This window comes from Atta cephalotes (assembly GCF_000143395.1).
Source record: "Atta cephalotes unplaced genomic scaffold scaffold00018, whole genome shotgun sequence".
Taxonomy (NCBI): domain Eukaryota; kingdom Metazoa; phylum Arthropoda; class Insecta; order Hymenoptera; family Formicidae; genus Atta; species Atta cephalotes.
This window is the reverse complement of record NW_012130082.1, coordinates 1,172,044-1,189,217: the sequence shown is the minus strand read 5'-3', so window position 1 is coordinate 1,189,217 and position 17,174 is coordinate 1,172,044. Positions and strand designations below refer to the sequence as shown.

Sequence of the window (17,174 nt, the reverse complement as noted above, 5' to 3'; positions counted from 1 at the left end):
TATCTCCATGTCCAACATAATTGAAAGATGATTGGAGGAAAGCTCATGCACCGTGAAACAATTGTAATTATATGGAAGATTTTTTTATCATAAATAGATCTATGTTTGTAGGCCTTTTTACTCACATTATATGTGAGTAAAAATTACTATGTATAGTGGATAAATGATTTATATTTATCTAGTGAAGCATGTTTATTCCTCTATGGTTATTATAGAAATTGTTTTACGAGCGGTGCAGTGTATTGAACTCCCTCTCGATCATCACCCTGGAATGCTTAAAGAAAACCTCATCGAGTGAATTAAAATTAAAATTTGCCTTAGGAGGAATATATATAACCCTCAAAGCGAGATCCAAACAAAATCTTAATAACAATAATTTCACAATCCTGAATACTGATAGCAGGTAACAAATTAAACCTTAGATTATCTCGAATGATTATCGCAACTCTACCCTTGGCACTCCGAGTCCTCTCTAATAATTATATCCAGCAAAGTTTATACGAATTGATGATACCAGCCAAGTTTCCAAATTTCCGTTACCAAGGCAATATCTTCGCATTTTTCAAGGAAATAATTGAATTCCATGTATTTATTGTTAATGTTGGTAGCATTTAAAACATATACGTAATTTATCTATTCTAAGCATTATACTAATTGTTCCGCCATCTCCATGAACGCCTGAAGACGCTTGATACCGTTTACACATTTGGCTAATCTGCCATTCAATATACGTACAGCTGCAAGCATTCTCAGAATGTTTATAAAGCTCTTTAGTCTTCTAAATTTAGTAGCTAAACTATTAAGATCTTTAAAATTATTCATCAAGTTATCCTTATTATTATTAAAACTAGAATTTCGCTTATTATTTCAGCGTATGAACGATGCTCATATTCAGAATTTATATTAGGCTCTATAACTACCCGTAAAAGCGGAAAATGGGTAGTAGAACTCAACTCCGGATTTTGCCGGCAAGTGTCACTAGTTTTCTTAGGCTGATCAATGACATCACATCTATGTGTAGTTCTTTTATGTGCTGATAAATTTCCAATAGCTTTTTTCTTGTCTATAAATTTTAAATATGAAGGGTACTGTAAGAAACTCGCCGGATCATCTCCCGCACAGTTACAACATTTGGCTGGCTCTATTTTTTTATACTCAGATATGAGAGTCCGTATTTCACACATCTCGGTTTTTTAAAATAATTTGAAGATATATGTCCGAAGGCCTGACATCGGTAATATTGTAAAGTAATTCTGTTATTAATAAATTTTTCCCAATAGATTCGTGAATGAAATAAAAATTTGATTTTCCTTTCGTTGTGCCAATGAATATTTAGCGCTTAGATTGATTTTTAATGTAGCATACAAGCTATCGGCAGAGTTTAAATATGTACAGTTATTTACATTTATGTAAAGTGATTACATTTATTTCAGGTTCTTGTAATAGCTTGGTATCTAAATTAGATAAATTAGGAAGTCCTGTTACTGTTATTGTTTTGTCGTCCAGCAGAAAATATGTATGAAATAAAAATTTATTTGAAATAGCCATTTTCTTAAACTCTAAGAAATCACTTGTTTTATAAAATTGTATTTTAATTTGATTTCCTAGGTATTTGATGTAAAATTTATCATCTACATTGTCTTTAATCTGATTTGAAAAGCTGATAAAATCATTTATCTTGGAAGCTAAATATATTGGAGGTGATTTCCGAGAAGCGTTATTAGTATTAGTAGAAGACAGATTAAAATTATCTCTATTTACGTGCAAATCGTCAGATGATCATGCGAAGGAGCATGCAACTTTACAGTGTTGACTAAACATTGAAATCTGTTTCTTAATGGTATCGTATCTTGGCTAATCCCAGGTGTAGTCTTGTGTATCTTTAAAACTTTGTCAGATGTGGATGCACATTCATCGTCAAGGTTATCTTCTAATCTCATTTAAGGCAGCTTCGTCCGATTCCCCTCTAAATTAGAGGGAGGTCCAATGTTGAAAGGTTGTAAGGCCTCCACTATATTCTCTAAAAAGACGGTTCAGCAGAGATACAGTCAGTATATCCTCAGGCTAGCAGGCTGAGACAGATAGCTGAAAAACCAGTATCTCGATTCAATCAATCCCTCAAAATTGAATATCGATACTGCTCTGACTTACACTGATCTTTGTCGTTTCTTGTTAATCAGTGACACATTTGACAATTTGTTGAATTATATTAACATTTTTATTCAACTTTAATACAATTTTATTATTGATTACGCTGAGAATTTTATATCTTTAACTATTAATTTATTCACGATGAGTCTGTGATAAGTCTGTGATGTAGAGATAACGTATGTATACGGGTATTGAACGAAAATACATTAGATATAATTATGAGAAAAAAGCGGATAAAGCGAAAAGAAATAAAATGAAATAATGTAAGTAAAGAAGCGAAGATAGAGAGTTTAACTAGAAAAGTAGAGAAATGAAGGGAAGTAAAGGGATAAGCAAAATTAAAAAATTTTTATAATAATATATGTGCGATAGCTTGCGGACGAGGTATGGATGTATGAATGAGTTAAGAATTTTATGTAAACCAAGTCTCCTTGTAAATACGCTGAAGCGTAATAAATTCTATTCTATTCTATTCTATATTATAACTTATTCTATTATTACTATTTATTTTATTATTGTAATAATTGACCAATATAATCGTCAGTTTCATTATTGTGGGGTAAGTCTTTCTTGACATAAAAATGTTTTTAGCTTAATTATTATTTATAATTAATTAGATTTTCAATCACACATCATCCAGCTTTTAAACTGGGAATTTTTATTCTGAAATGGAGGAATGTTACCACACAATGATATCAACTGTTACTTCAACATATAATGACTTTTATATGATTCATGGATAACTAACGTGTTGTAACATATATTATAATTTTGCTGAGGAAGGCTAAAAGATTAGCTGAAACATGTATACAAGTAATGAATATATAAATAATTTAAAGAAACAAAAACTGCGCATCGTCTATTCCCAAAAGCGCCAATTCCCAATTGTCTGTTTATATGATTTTCTTTTTGAAATATATTAATGATAGTAAATATATTTTTTGTAGTCATTAAATATCTCCAACCAGTATTACACATTTGATATTTATCAAGGGATTGATAATTTTATGTAGTGTATATAAATCTACGTCTATAAATAAAATGTTTTAATACTAAAATAGTTTGTTTTTATGATGTAGATCACTTTTGAAATTATAAAATGCGTGTGCAGGCTCAGTGCTCCCAAAAAAGTGAGAATAATGAGTTTTGTATTCGAAATGGTGAGAGAAAAGTGGATTTTTTAAACACTGACCAATAAGCTAATTTGTTTTAGGCTTGATTAAAATTGTATAGAATAGTATCTAAGGATTAGCACTTTATTTTGAACATATTATTCTGACAGTGATATCTTCATTATTTAAAATTCCATTAAATCTAAAGACATTTTTTAATTTAAAAAACGATTATATGTGTATATATATATAAAATCAATAAAATTAGACATATTTAAAACTTTATAGCATAATTTTCCCTTAATATTGGAGGAAAAGTTCTGCGGTTCTATTTTGTTAACTCAAAAATGATATATACAATATCTTCGTTAAAAACGAACAAAATTTAAATAAAAAAAAAGAAAAGATTTTAAAGCATGAAATCTCTACTTTTGAATGGTGACTGATGAATTTTGTAATTTTTATATATAGAAAACTACGAGCTAAAAAAAAGGGAAATGTTTCTTCTCACTTTGTAAGTCTATCACGTATCGAAAAAAAAACAAAATTACGTAAATTTTCAACTATCTATATTGTGAAAGTTTGGAGTTTTTCTTACAAAATCATTTTTTAAAAATGTTTTTACGATTTTTTGTTCTTGCGTTATTCGCGAGTTAAATAAAAAGGAACATTCTCACTTTGATTGCTATCATTAAAAATCATCATATCAATGTTGCAATTAGAAAAAACAAATTCTTAAAGCTGAAACGTTGCTCTATTGAGTGGTATAATTGCTATTATAAAAAAAATAGAACATACATATAAATTTGAGCTAAAAATATGATATTAATGTCCTTATAATTATTGCGCAATGATCATAATAATAGTAACATCACATTTTTATAACTCAAATTTCCATATATTTTACATTTAAAAAAGCGTGATATTTAAAACATGATATTATATTATGGAGCAAAGTTTCAGCTTTAAGTCTATTTTATTAATTAAACGATACCATGATTTTTAACGGAGTTATGAGCAATCAAAATCAGAATGCTCTTTTATAATCCGCGTGGTAACAAAAAGTCGTAGAAACATTTTTAAAATGAATTTAAAAAAAAATTAAATTTTCATGTCAGCTAGTCAAAATTTCGTAATATATTTTGTATATAATTTTGAACTGAATAAAGAATTTTTTCTCCAATCCAATATTATTTGGTATATGAGTTTTTGCATTTGTACAATATCACATTTTCATACTGATAAAGTTATTACCATGGCACAAGTACATATGACAACATGACAATACTTTTCATGACTAGCGCTCAATAAATTAATTTAATTTATGTGAATTGGAGTAACTGTAAATTATAATGAAATGCTTAAATGAAAATCTTTCTTAACTAATAATGAGATAAAAAAATCCTGCCACCACATATATGGCAGATTCAAATTATTCAAATCTATTCACAGAAAAGGAATAAAAACGCAGCAAAAATTTAAAAAAATGTGCAACTTGTTAGACAGAAATTATAGCAAACACAGAAATAATACAATTTTATCAGAAAAAAATGAAGTGTTTTATTGAAAAAATAAGCAAAAGTGAGCTTTCTTCAAAATAGGTAATGAGTAAAGCGAAAATAGTGACAGTGGTAAGCCTATATGTGACGTGTAAATAATTTGGATTATATTTGAATATATTCGATATTTTAAATTAATTAGTAATTAAATTAATTTTATGTAACATTAATGTAAGAAATTAAATGATTAAAAGATAATACAATACATATTTTTAATAAAAATTTATATTAACTAATTAAAGATTAAAAGTATTAAATTGTAAAAATTAAATAAAGGTAATAGATTGTAGAATTGCAAATGAGATATTCGTCGTATATGAAGAAATTGATGGCCCTAAAAAGGGCCGTTTGGAATTGCTGCAGTTAAGCTTTTTTCTCAGTTTTCTTTGGCAGTAAGACTGCTTGAATATTCGGCAGTACACCACCCTGAGCGATGGTAACACCAGAGAGCAACTTATTCAATTCCTCGTCATTGCGAATGGCTAGTTGGAGATGTCTAGGAATGATTCTGGTCTTCTTGTTGTCGCGAGCGGCATTTCCCGCCAATTCCAATACTTCAGCAGCAAGGTATTCCATCACTGCAGCTAGATAGACCGGAGCACCAGCGCCGACGCGCTCAGCGTAATTTCCTTTTCGCAAAAGTCTGTGAATACGACCAACGGGGAACTGAAGTCCAGCACGATTAGAGCGAGACTTCGCCTTTCCCTTAGCTTTACCACCTTTGCCACGGCCTGACATGGTTGTAGTTGGCGAAGAACGAGAGGTCACAAGATGTCACGAATCGTACGACGTTTCCACTCGGAGTGTTGCTTTAGCTGGTTCTCGACGAGTATTTATACTGTATTGCGATGGTTACGCGCGTCCAATCGGATACGAGCGCGTGACGACTAGTTGGGTCGCGTCATGCGATTGGTGCGCTACCACTGTCGCTTTACTGTATATATAGAACACACGGTGCCCGTTGCCGTCACTTTTCGAAGTTCCGTCTCAGCGATTGTTTGTACGGCGCTGTGAAAAGACTTGAATCATGCCACCGAAAGCAAGCGGCAAAGCGGTGAAGAAGGCTGGAAAAGCTCAGAAGAATATCAGCAAAACCGATAAGAAGAAAAAGAGGAAGAGGAAGGAGAGCTATGCTATTTACATCTATAAAGTACTGAAGCAAGTCCATCCAGACACTGGAATCTCTAGCAAAGCTATGAGCATAATGAATAGCTTTGTCAATGATGTTTTTGAGCGTATCGCTGCTGAAGCATCGCGTTTGGCTCATTACAACAAACGCTCGACGATCACCTCTCGAGAGATTCAAACTGCCGTAAGGCTGCTGCTGCCCGGAGAATTGGCGAAGCACGCCGTGAGTGAAGGCACCAAGGCTGTCACCAAGTACACTAGTTCCAAGTGAATCATTCCTCTCAAGATCAACGGCCCTTATCAGGGCCACAAATTTTATTTATACGTTTGATGTTCTCTTGGTTCGAATATTCTTAGAATATAAATTTACGTGTTTGTTTTTATAGTTTGTATTCTTTAATTTAAAAATATTTATGTTGCGTAAGAAATGAAGTTTTGAAATTATTACAACCATATATGATTCATAAACTTGTTAGAACCAAAGTTCATATAACACTAATTAGGGCCTATTATAAAAAATTAGGATTACCAATTTCTTTACGTTGAAAAAAAACATTGACAATTCATGTTCTTATACGATGTTTGATTTTTGTGGATCTTTTATGGTATCCTTTATGAATTTTTGTGATCAAAAATTGAATTTGATAACTGAGAATTAGTTTAAAAAAAATGTTGAAATTTATAAATGGCAAATTGACATTTTCGTCTAACCGGCGCTTTGGAAAAAATATAAATATTGACAATTATTTAGTTGAATATTTAGATAGTTCAAACGCATAGGTTTCATAATATTCTCTGTTCGAATTTCCAAAATGCCGTAAAATATTTAAAATATTTAATATATGTACATTAGCAGAATGATTGAAGTCACGATATAAGTATATTGTGGCGCCATCTTTCTATATGCAAAATCGTCGCTTAATATTTTTGTAGTGACTTTAGCATATATTGGCTAGTCTCGGATGTCATATTTCTCGTGTAGACATGTTAAAATTATATACGGTACATATGATAATACCCACGTGTCAAGAAATGTACAAAATATTGCTTCCTTTTATTTAACTAAAATTTAGAGAGTAGTGAATATGGTGATAAATACAGTACTAAAGGTAAACATCGAACTTGTACATAGGTCTGGATTATTTTCTAAGCGTAGTAAATACTTATTTATAGGTTAGTTGTAATATTAAATAGTTTGTGGATATTTGCAAGTAAGTTGTAAAAATGTTGAGGCGACGACACGTTAATGTTAAGACCGTTAAGGAACTGGATGCGTTCCCAAAAGTTCCTGAGGTATATGTTGACAAAACTGCAGTTGGAGGAACATGTGAGTTAATAATTATTACTAAATTCCTTATGTTGAGGATGATATACATACTTATGTATTGTTTAATATTTATATGTTGTTTAATTTATATATATTTATATATATTTATATATATTTTAATTTATATATATTTATATGTCCTTAACTATGCTCTTTGCTCATTTTGATCGACTTAATCTGGTTCTGTTTCAGTTTCCATTTTTACAGTTCTTACTATCATGTATTTGGTAATAGCTGAAACAAGTTATTATCTTGATAGTAGATTACAATTCACATTTGAGCCAGATACTGACATTGATGCAAAACTCCAAATCAATATTGATGTAACAGTAGCAATGCCTTGTGGTCGTATCGGTGCTGATGTTTTAGATTCTACAAATCAACATATGATAGATTTTGATTCTTTGACTGAAGAGGATACATGGTGGGAATTAACGCAAGAACAAAGGACACATTTTGAAGCTTTGAAGCATATGAATTCTTATTTAAGAGAAGAATATCATGCTATTCATGAATTGCTTTGGAAATCCAATCAGGTTACTCTGTACAGTGAAATGCCAAAGCGGTATGTGCGAATTAACTTAATTATTTGTGATTCTATGATCTTTGTTGAAAATTGTAGATGTATTATAATTTATGAACACAATCATTTATACCATTTAGATCATATGTACCAGATTATGCACCAAATGCCTGCCGTGTTCATGGTAGTCTGAATATTAATAAAGTAGCAGGTAATTTTCATATAACTGCAGGAAAATCATTGTCTGTGCCACATGGTCATATACATATTTCTGCATTTATGACGGATCGAGATTATAATTTTACTCACAGAATCAATAAATTTTCTTTTGGTGGACCTAGTCCAGGAATTGTGCATCCTCTTGAAGGTGATGAGAAGATCGCAGATAATAGTAAGTTTGTTTTATCTTGTAAGATGTTAGAAACAAGCCATGATATTTTAAATTTAATAGATAATTTTTCTTTCAGATATGATGCTTTATCAATATTTTGTTGAAGTTGTCCCTACAGATATTAGGACGTTATTAACAACATCTAAGACATACCAATATAGTGTCAAAGATCATCAGAGGCCAATTGATCATCATAAAGGATCTCATGGAATACCTGGAATTTTTTTCAAATATGACATGAGTGCACTCAAGATCAAAGTGACACAAGAACGTGATACAGTTTTTCAGTTTTTAGTGAAATTATGTGCCACTGTAGGTGGTATTTTTGTTACAAGTGGTAAGTATTTGCAAACAATGAATTTTTTAATGAGAATAATACAAAGAATTATTGAATTATGTAAATTTGCAGGCTTGGTTAAAAACGTCGTACAAAGCTTTTGGTATATTGTAAGCTGCAAATTTTTTAGTTTAGAAAAGAAATCAGATCATAGATCTGTCTCATCACATTCCACAAATTATCGATCGCCTAATACTATAAACTTACTAGATGTTACTGCTCCTCAAAGTATTGATATCATGCAACCTCAATAAAAATTTGTATATTAAGTATTTTTCTTATGAAGTAATATTTATAATGTAAATTTATGAAGTTCATCGTATAATGAGGTAATATTATGATATGAGTGGAAATGTTTAAGTAAGTAACGATATATACATTTAATGATACAATTCAGATACAATTCACAAAGTCAATATAATGAAATCAACATCTTTATGACACTTTTAGATATATCTTTTAGACATATATCCCAAGAAATATCTTTATAATGTATGTATCTTTCAGACATATATATTGTTTGGATCTTCAGATGATACACATCCAAAAAGGAGATGTAAGGATGTTTATGAGACATGATATGAGAACATCTTTATATGATATCTGAATGACATCTTTGTAATATTTTCAGAGTGTCGATTGTAGTGTTGATTGTCTTGAAATGAGGTAAAAATTATGAAAATAAAAATTTAGTAGAATATTTATACACATACTGGTTAACACAATTTCCTCACTTTGGAAATTTTCACTTCATTTCAAGATACACAATCAACCTCCAGAAGTGTATTTAGATTTCTATTAAGAGTGCTTTCCGAATATTATGTCAGTCTTGTTTAACATTCGATAAACAAAGATTCCTGGGTGGCACTCTGATGGTTCTCTGGCAAGTTTCCATTGTATCTATATGTAAATATACTTAGTGTTATATAAGCATTCATAAACACCTAACATAATAAATTACAATTATAGCCGTACTTACGAATTGACACGAACTCTGCAAACAAGCTGATGTAAAAATGATGTCAGCTAAGTCAGCTTGTTTGCTGGAAATGTGACTATGTTTGATGACATAATAGTCGCATGTTAATTTGTTTATATTACTATAAAATAATTTATAATAAATGAAGTTTTTGAAATTGCAATGCGCTTTGAGTTTTGTTGAATTAGAAGAAATTAGCGCAATTATAGATAATCGACAAATATGCCATTTACTTTATCGGCAGTAAATAACTTGATTGTGATGAAACACTCTATATATATTGCTGAAATGGACGTTGGTGCGCTGGTGTATGTTTTGCTCACATGTTCTTCATCTCAGTTGATCTATTTATTGCAGATAAACATAGGTGTTTTTCTACATAAAATCTAAAGTATACAATGTATTTTATTTGTATAATTGAGTGTAATTTGTAGCTTTTGTAGTAATCTTTCCTTTTTGATTTCTTTATTTTAATCAATAAGTAATATGTGCTTAGTGAAGTAGTTTACTGACAATAAGTAAACAAGTTAACCTTAAAATAGAAACTTAACCTCAAAACGCATGAAGTTTTTTCGTATCTTTCATATCGTCATATAACTTCAAGGTTGAAGGCAATTATTATTCATCAACCGGAAATTACTCCAAAAAAAATATCTTTACGAAAAAAATATTAGTAGCTGTCACGATGGCAGACGTACGCGATATTCTGGATATTGAGGTACCAACGACTACGGAACTGACGAAAGAGTCAATATTGGGCAGTGACAAAAAGAATCGCAAACGATATGATTACAACAAAATGCCAAAACGTCCTGAAGGTATGCACCGTGAAGTGTTTGCCCTCCTTTGTAAGGACAATAACGACGTACCGCCTCTGTTCCCAACCGACACCGCGAAGGGATACAAGCAGGTGAGAGCCAAACTTGGTATGAAGAAAGTCAGACCATGGAAATGGGCACCATTTACCAATCCAGCACGTACAGACGGCGCGATTTTTCATCACTGGCGTCGTGTTGCTGATGCTGGAAAAGAGTATCCCTTTGCAAAGTTCAATAAAAAAGTTCCTATCCCTACATATACAAATACTGAATATGTACAACACTTAGTGACCAATGGCTGGACACGAGCGGAGACTGATCATTTGTTTGATTTGTGCAGAAGATTTGATCTTAGGTTTATTATCATCAGAGATAGATGGGATCGCGCCAAGTTCCCTGCTAGATCCGTAGAAGACTTAAAAGAGAGGCAAGGATGTATATTTATATTTATAATTTATTGGTTTGGATATGCTTTCTGGAATATCATTTTAAATAAATTTACAGGTACTATCAAGTATGTGCTGCATTGATAAAGGCAAAATCCCATACTGACAAAGTATATATCTTTGATGCTGAACATGAGAAGCGCAGAAAGGAACAGTTAAAAAAATTGTTTGAACGTACTCCTGAACAAGTAGAGGAAGAACAAACTCTACTTGCTGAATTGCGCAAGATTGAACAAAGAAAAAAAGAGAGAGATAGAAAGACGCAAGATTTACAGAAATTAATTACAGCGGCTGATCATCAAGCAGATCCTAGGAAGAGTGAAAGAAAATCTTCCAAAAAGAATAGCAGCTCATCTAGGAATAGGCCGAATAAAACCGATACATCTCATGTATGTTGTGAAATTATACTCGTATATGCTATAGTACTTTTATATTAAAGCATTTACATTATTTTTATAGGCAGTAGAGTCAGCTGGAATTAAATTTCCCGATTTTAAAAATAGCGGCGTTACTCTTCGTTCTCAAAGAATCAAATTACCAAGTAGTCTCGGTCAAAAGAAAATGAAGGGCATTGAACAAATGCTAAATGAGTTGCGTTTAGGTAAAAGAATATAATTCAATTTCTTCATACTATGCTTATAAAATTTTGAAATCCAAAATTAAAATGGAAACTGTTATTTACGTTATAGAATTAAATCCACCACCGACGGAGCAAATATGTCAGCAATTTAATGAACTGCGCAGCGATATAGTTTTGCATTATGAATTAAGAAGTGCGTTATCAACATGCGATTATGAATTACAATCTTTAAGGCATCAATACGAAGCGCTAGTACCAGGAAAGGTGATTGTCAATGCAAATTCTTCAAATATAATGGATATGGTAATTTCATGTAATATCGATTGTTATATTCATCTTATATCTTCCTCATTTTAGACTCTAACAATACCACCAGCACTCCTACCAAAAACAGAACCGGAAATTAAACAGGAGATTATTGATGTGGTAGGATCGCCTAGTACGCCCAGTATTACTCATTAATTTAAAATAATCTGTATGTAAAATAGAGATTAATCAAATATGCTCTGTATATATTGTTTTTTTAATTATCGTTATGCCGATTTTCATACTGAAAGTTATTGACTATGCAGCATCCATTATGATGCGTTATATAACGAATTTTTATTTTATATTGAAGAAATAAAAATTTTAAAAAACAAATATTATATATGCTTTCACTGACATACGAGTGGTATAATTAATATGACCAGATGTTTCGCTTTCAAGATGGTTGTTTCTATGTCCTACCAAATATAATATTCAAAATGTGTGCGTGCGTGCGTGCGTGCGTGCTTGCGCGTGCGCGAGAGAGAGCGAGAGAGAGAGAGAGAATTATTGTATTATTTTTTAAATATATTGCCACTGTTTTATTTTTATATTTATAAATTCTCTCTCCATCTGTCAAATTCGTTCTGCTTTGGATCCGAAAATCTGATCACATTAGGTATAATAAAATAACGAGAAGACATAGCGATGGTAATTACTTATATATCTGTGTATTTTATATTGTCGACAAAAAGTAACAATGTACGGTCAAACCGTATAATTTATCTACAACAATCTACAATAGATTACAATATGTTGGTTTGTTTGTTCTTGAGGATATAAGGGTGGGGTATGTGCTCGGGAGAAAAGGGAGGAAATATAAGATCGGAATGGGATGGGAGGACGAAGGTGTGGGTCGGCAAGTGTGAAGGGTGTCAGATGGTCGTCGATGCAGGCCTTTCTTCGTTCATGCTCCGTTACTCGCGTTACAGTTGACTCTTTATAGTTTTTTTTTATTCTTTTTCTTCCTTTTAATCCTATGATAAATTATTCGAGATAGCTCTAGCCGTACTTGGTACGGAATAATGCGTTATATTTGCGATAATAATCGACAAACCAGCGATGTCCTATGTCCCGCATTATTTCGCTACTGTGCCTGTCTCGCGAGAACTCTGCTGATCGAAAGTAAAGCGAGAGAAAGAGAGAGAGAGAGAAAAAGAGAGAGAGACAATGCGGTCAGGAAAGATATCCATCCATCAGTCGCGTACACGTCTGAGATCTCTTACAGAAATTTAATACTGGAAAGTAGCTACTATTTACTTATTTTGAACAATAAGTTGTTGTCTTTTAATATTTTTAATATTCAAAATAAGTAATTTTCAGTATTAAATTGACCAGTATTACATTATTGGTTTTCTATAAGGAAGATTGCTCGCATGTTCACTCTCTCTCGTCCTCGATCATCCTGGCAATCATGGCCAGTTCTTTTTACGCTCGACGGTAGCATATTAATCTGTTCTTGTCACAAAGATACTTGTCCCTTCCTAGACTCGAGGCAGCGGCTAACTGTTAAGTCGTATCGCTCGTCTGAATCGGGGATTTTATTTTACAACTGCGACCTACAACCTCCGCCGTTACGTTTTGAAACCTTATAAAAATTTACATCTCGGTAAGACACATAATACGCTCGTGCTTTTTCCCTATGTCGCTCTAGTCTTATCTACTAAGTAATAAACGCTATAAGAAGAGTTTTAAATGCGTATGCAACATCATCGCCGTCCGCGATGTTTCTCGCGTATACATCTACATATACATACATGTCTTTGCGTACAGAAAGTTGGAAATATCTCCTCAATAATCGGAGAGATACCGCTCAAGAGTTGGAGCTGCCTCAGAAAGTTGGATCGTCGCGCAGCGACTCGATTTTGTGCTGTATATTCATATTTATTGAACACGGCGGGGCGACCGTGACTGAATGATGAACGCCGCTGTCTCGAGGTGTCATGTCCGATTTTCTAAACGAGAGACAGACTTAAAGGTAAAATTCGCTGTCGGTGCACAGAACTTAAAATGGAACGGAGAAGTAGAAAGAGTCCACCTCCTAGGAAATAGTTTACATCCTGGACAGTCAAGTAATCAGTAAAGGGAGCGATGGAAGTTGCTCGAAGAAAAATGAAAACTGTCGACAATATTCGTCGTTTAACGATCCTGTCCCGCAGGCATTTGAAACGCAACGAGATACATACTTATCGCGCTTAATTTCGTTAATAACAATAACATATATCCGCTTGCCCACTCCTGCGTGTCCTATATATGACAATATAATATGCATTAATATATCGTATGTATGTACAATGGCGATGGAAGGGAGCGCTCTTATTCCTCTCTCTCATTCTCGCATAACAAGACATGTGAGAGACTCTTCGGGGCTCTCGAGCACTCGAAAAGGTGCTCCGATTTGTTCACACCATCGATTCGCAGAACATCATCCGATACTATCTCAAGCAGAATGCAAGTCATATTATGATATTAAAATGTGATGTCAAAATAATTCCAAAATAATTACTAAAGGTCACTTTTCAATCATTTATGCTTTACGATTCATTTTAACGCCATCGTGTTCAATTTTCATCGTGACTTGTTATTCTGCTTGAGATCGAACTTTTAATCACCTCGAGTAATTAACGTGCTGGTGGATACGCATATCGATATAATAACGTAACCACAATTAGCAATAACGATACCAGTTCGTAACATAGCATGGAGAAAAGATAGAGCGCTTAGTAAGTCCATTGCGATATTTTTACGTATCTCTGCGATCTAATTTGCAAATTGTAATTAGATAAATAACTATAGATACGAGAGTATGTCGAGATGTAATTAAAAGAATCAGCGTTTTTTGTTGCTCAACGGCTTCATATACATCTCCCTTAATTAGAACGTCATCGCATAACGTTCACTTGCTTTCAAGCTGAGAAGTAGTAAGTACTTTAATCCTCAAACGCGTTTAGTAGTTAGTACTTTAATCCTCATAACTCTGAAGTCACTTTTTTTTATTTATGTAACCATAATAATAATAGCAACAACAACAACAGCGATAAGAATAATTTTAACAGAGTAAAAGTGAAATTTGCCAACAAAGTCAGGGTGAGAGAGAGAGCGATAATCGCACTGACTTTATAGAATATTGACAGCTTTAACTCTTGGATGATCACAATTCATTTCTCTCTTTAAAGGGCTTCATAAAATATTATTCCGTCTTAACGTAAATACTGCCGAATTATCAAATCTAATTATCGAATCTAAACGTATCTCATCCATGTGTTCGAATTATCGCGTTAAAACTGAAGAACAAGCTATAACGTAGAAATGATATTTTATTTCCGTGAAGATTATTGCGGGAACAGGAAATCTATGCCGCAAGTGTGTAATCGCGATATGTCTATAATAAATTCGAGCGAGATACAAGTATAGAGCTCGATCGTTCATTAACATTTTAATCTTTGCTTTTGTTGAGTTTATTTAATAATTAATATGGAGTAGATATAGAATGTAAACTTGTTACTTGATTATTGTCGACTGTGTATCAACAAATACTCGCGAATCAAAGTGACGTTTTGAAGAGTCAAAACACGCCGGCTACATTCGGCGCTTAAAGCGAGAATTTGTTTTTTTCGGAACTTTGAAGAATCGTTTGCATGATTTTAAGTTACATCGCTACCGCAACGTTGCTCGTCTCTTTTAACAATCGGTAACTGGTTATTTAAGTTTACACAATTAATACATAGTGGAAATTCTTCTCTCGACAAGTATTCTAAATAAATGCCTGTTTTATACTCTCGAGTTATCGTATAACGCAGTTTATTTTTCCTCAATCGCTTTTCATTTTTTGTTGCACGATATGTGACATTAAATCCAGGTAAAGTATGATATAAACGGAGGCGCGCCTCCGTGAGAATCAGATTTAATTATGCAAGAAGTACTCGCCATTCGAGGCCACTTACTGTCACGGCGCTTGAAAGGAGTCGCGCGCCAAGAAGACACGTGATATTCTTTTGGAAAGCGGCATGTGAAGTAAGTGAAATTCTGTTCTACCGCAAAATTCCGTAGGAACACGTTGCCAAATGGCAAAAGTGAAGGAATAAGCGGTTAGCATGCAAAGAGTGGTACGAATCAAGCTGTACGCCATACATTGCTAAAGAGCATTACTTGCGAATAGCGTAATTCTCATTACGAGCAAAATGGAACAAGTTTTAAACAAACATCATTTCGACATTACCGCATTTTAACGCATTGAGGTACAGAATTGCGTTTATCATGTATAATATTTCACATTAACGTAAACTTTATACTTTGTAACTGTTATAAAGTTTCACTCATAAAATTATTTATACAACCAATACAAAGTATAAAATAATTAACTGAACATACAAACAAAATTTGGATAAACTTGTCACAGTTGTTGCCATATTATTATTATATATATAACTTAAATAAGTTCAAATATCTTACAATACCTTACAAATTTATAAATTCAAAAAATTAAAAAATTAATTATTATTAATTATAAAAAATTAATTATTCTGTTAAATCCAATTTTTTGAGACATGCAATTATTTCATAATTATCAACTTAAAAACTTTACTTGTCCACGATGCGTTAAACGGACATTTTTTTCCTTCTCGTGCTTTCATTCTCAAAATTGGTATATGGAATCTTTTATCAAATCGTAGCAATTCGAATATCAACGATTTACAACAAGAGTCGTTCCGTTACTGCAGTGGTTCTTCTCGCGAAAAAAAAGAAAAAAAGGAAAATCGAATTGAATCGTGAAAATATATCGTGAGAAAGCGTCGCAATCGGCGAATAAAATTCGACTTAATCGCACATAGCGTCAATGCAGAGTTCGCGCGTTTTTTTTTGTTCTTGTTATTTATTTTATGTCATTTCTCTCGTTGTCCCGTTTGTTTGTTTAGACACCCGCGCGTATTTCAGTGTTTACCTCAAACTTCAAACGATCCTGCAACTGACCGGAAGAAATTGTTTGTCGTTTCGCAAAAAATTTCCTTTCTCCGCTCGATTTTTCTTCTATTTTTTTTTGAATTTTTTTTCGCATAACATGTAACATGAGAAATCGTAGCTTACTCGTTTAAGACATCCCTACACAACATGGCTACGGTAATGCGTAATGGATATGTGCGCAAGTGCGTGTAACGAGTTGGGCTCGCAGCAAGAGATGGATGGTTGCGTAAAAGGAGGAGGAAGAGGAGAAGAAGGAGGAGAGAGAAAAGGATGAGACGGGGGATTGCGAGGAGGTGCGTTGGAGGAGATGCATTGTCCGCGCGTACGCGCACGCACGCGCATGTACGCACGTGCGCACATAGGCACACGTTTAAAAGTATATGTATAACTATATATATATATATATATATATATATATATATATATGTGTGTGTGTGTGTATATATATATATATATATATATATNNTTATATATATATATATATATTCTTTACTTTTTACCTTTTTACTTTACGTTAAACGTTTAACGTTAACCGTTTCTTCCGTTTACGTTAGT

At 32.8% G+C, this 17,174-nt stretch overlaps 4 protein-coding genes across 4 annotated transcripts; 3 read left to right on the top strand and 1 right to left on the bottom strand.

The window, feature by feature from the left end:
* Nucleotides 1-645: 645 nt before the first annotated feature.
* LOC105618866 (protein H2A.5-like) lies at nucleotides 646-5,560 on the bottom strand. The gene is given in 4 exon segments (XM_012200400.1): nucleotides 646-806; nucleotides 881-992; nucleotides 1,636-1,729; nucleotides 5,178-5,560. Coding segments are annotated over 4 exon segments (750 nt in total).
* Nucleotides 5,561-5,849: 289 nt separating this feature from the next.
* On the top strand, nucleotides 5,850-6,221 carry LOC105618704 (histone H2B-like). The gene has a single exon (XM_012200233.1). The coding sequence runs from the start codon at nucleotides 5,850-5,852 to the stop codon at nucleotides 6,219-6,221; it is 372 nt and encodes a 123-aa protein (XP_012055623.1).
* A 953-nt stretch (nucleotides 6,222-7,174) lies between these two features.
* Nucleotides 7,175-8,782, top strand: LOC105618703 (endoplasmic reticulum-Golgi intermediate compartment protein 2). Its single transcript, XM_012200232.1, has 5 exons — nucleotides 7,175-7,277; nucleotides 7,470-7,842; nucleotides 7,941-8,191; nucleotides 8,268-8,528; nucleotides 8,601-8,782. The coding sequence occupies exons 1-5, from the start codon at nucleotides 7,175-7,177 to the stop codon at nucleotides 8,780-8,782; spliced, it is 1,170 nt and encodes a 389-aa protein (XP_012055622.1).
* A 1,410-nt stretch (nucleotides 8,783-10,192) lies between these two features.
* On the top strand, nucleotides 10,193-11,813 carry LOC105618702 (DNA methyltransferase 1-associated protein 1). The gene is made up of 5 exons (XM_012200231.1): nucleotides 10,193-10,752; nucleotides 10,830-11,160; nucleotides 11,231-11,372; nucleotides 11,461-11,615; nucleotides 11,709-11,813. Exons 1-5 carry the CDS (start codon nucleotides 10,193-10,195, stop codon nucleotides 11,811-11,813), a joined length of 1,293 nt encoding a protein of 430 aa, XP_012055621.1.
* The last annotated feature ends 5,361 nt before the right edge of the window (nucleotides 11,814-17,174 follow it).

Bases quoted from the DNA above. Each gene is read 5' to 3' on its own strand.
- LOC105618704 (XM_012200233.1), top strand. From the start codon at position 5,850: ATGCCACCGAAAGCAAGCGGCAAAGCGGTGAAGAAGGCTGGAAAAGCT.
- LOC105618703 (XM_012200232.1), top strand. From the start codon at position 7,175: ATGTTGAGGCGACGACACGTTAATGTTAAGACCGTTAAGGAACTGGAT. The intron at 8,192-8,267 runs GTAAGTTTGTTT...TTTTTCTTTCAG, and splicing joins TGAGAAGATCGCAGATAATA to ATATGATGCTTTATCAATAT. The intron at 8,529-8,600 runs GTAAGTATTTGC...GTAAATTTGCAG, and splicing joins TGGTATTTTTGTTACAAGTG to GCTTGGTTAAAAACGTCGTA.
- LOC105618702 (XM_012200231.1), top strand. From the start codon at position 10,193: ATGGCAGACGTACGCGATATTCTGGATATTGAGGTACCAACGACTACG. The intron at 10,753-10,829 runs GCAAGGATGTAT...ATAAATTTACAG, and splicing joins GTAGAAGACTTAAAAGAGAG to GTACTATCAAGTATGTGCTG. The intron at 11,161-11,230 runs GTATGTTGTGAA...TTATTTTTATAG, and splicing joins ATAAAACCGATACATCTCAT to GCAGTAGAGTCAGCTGGAAT.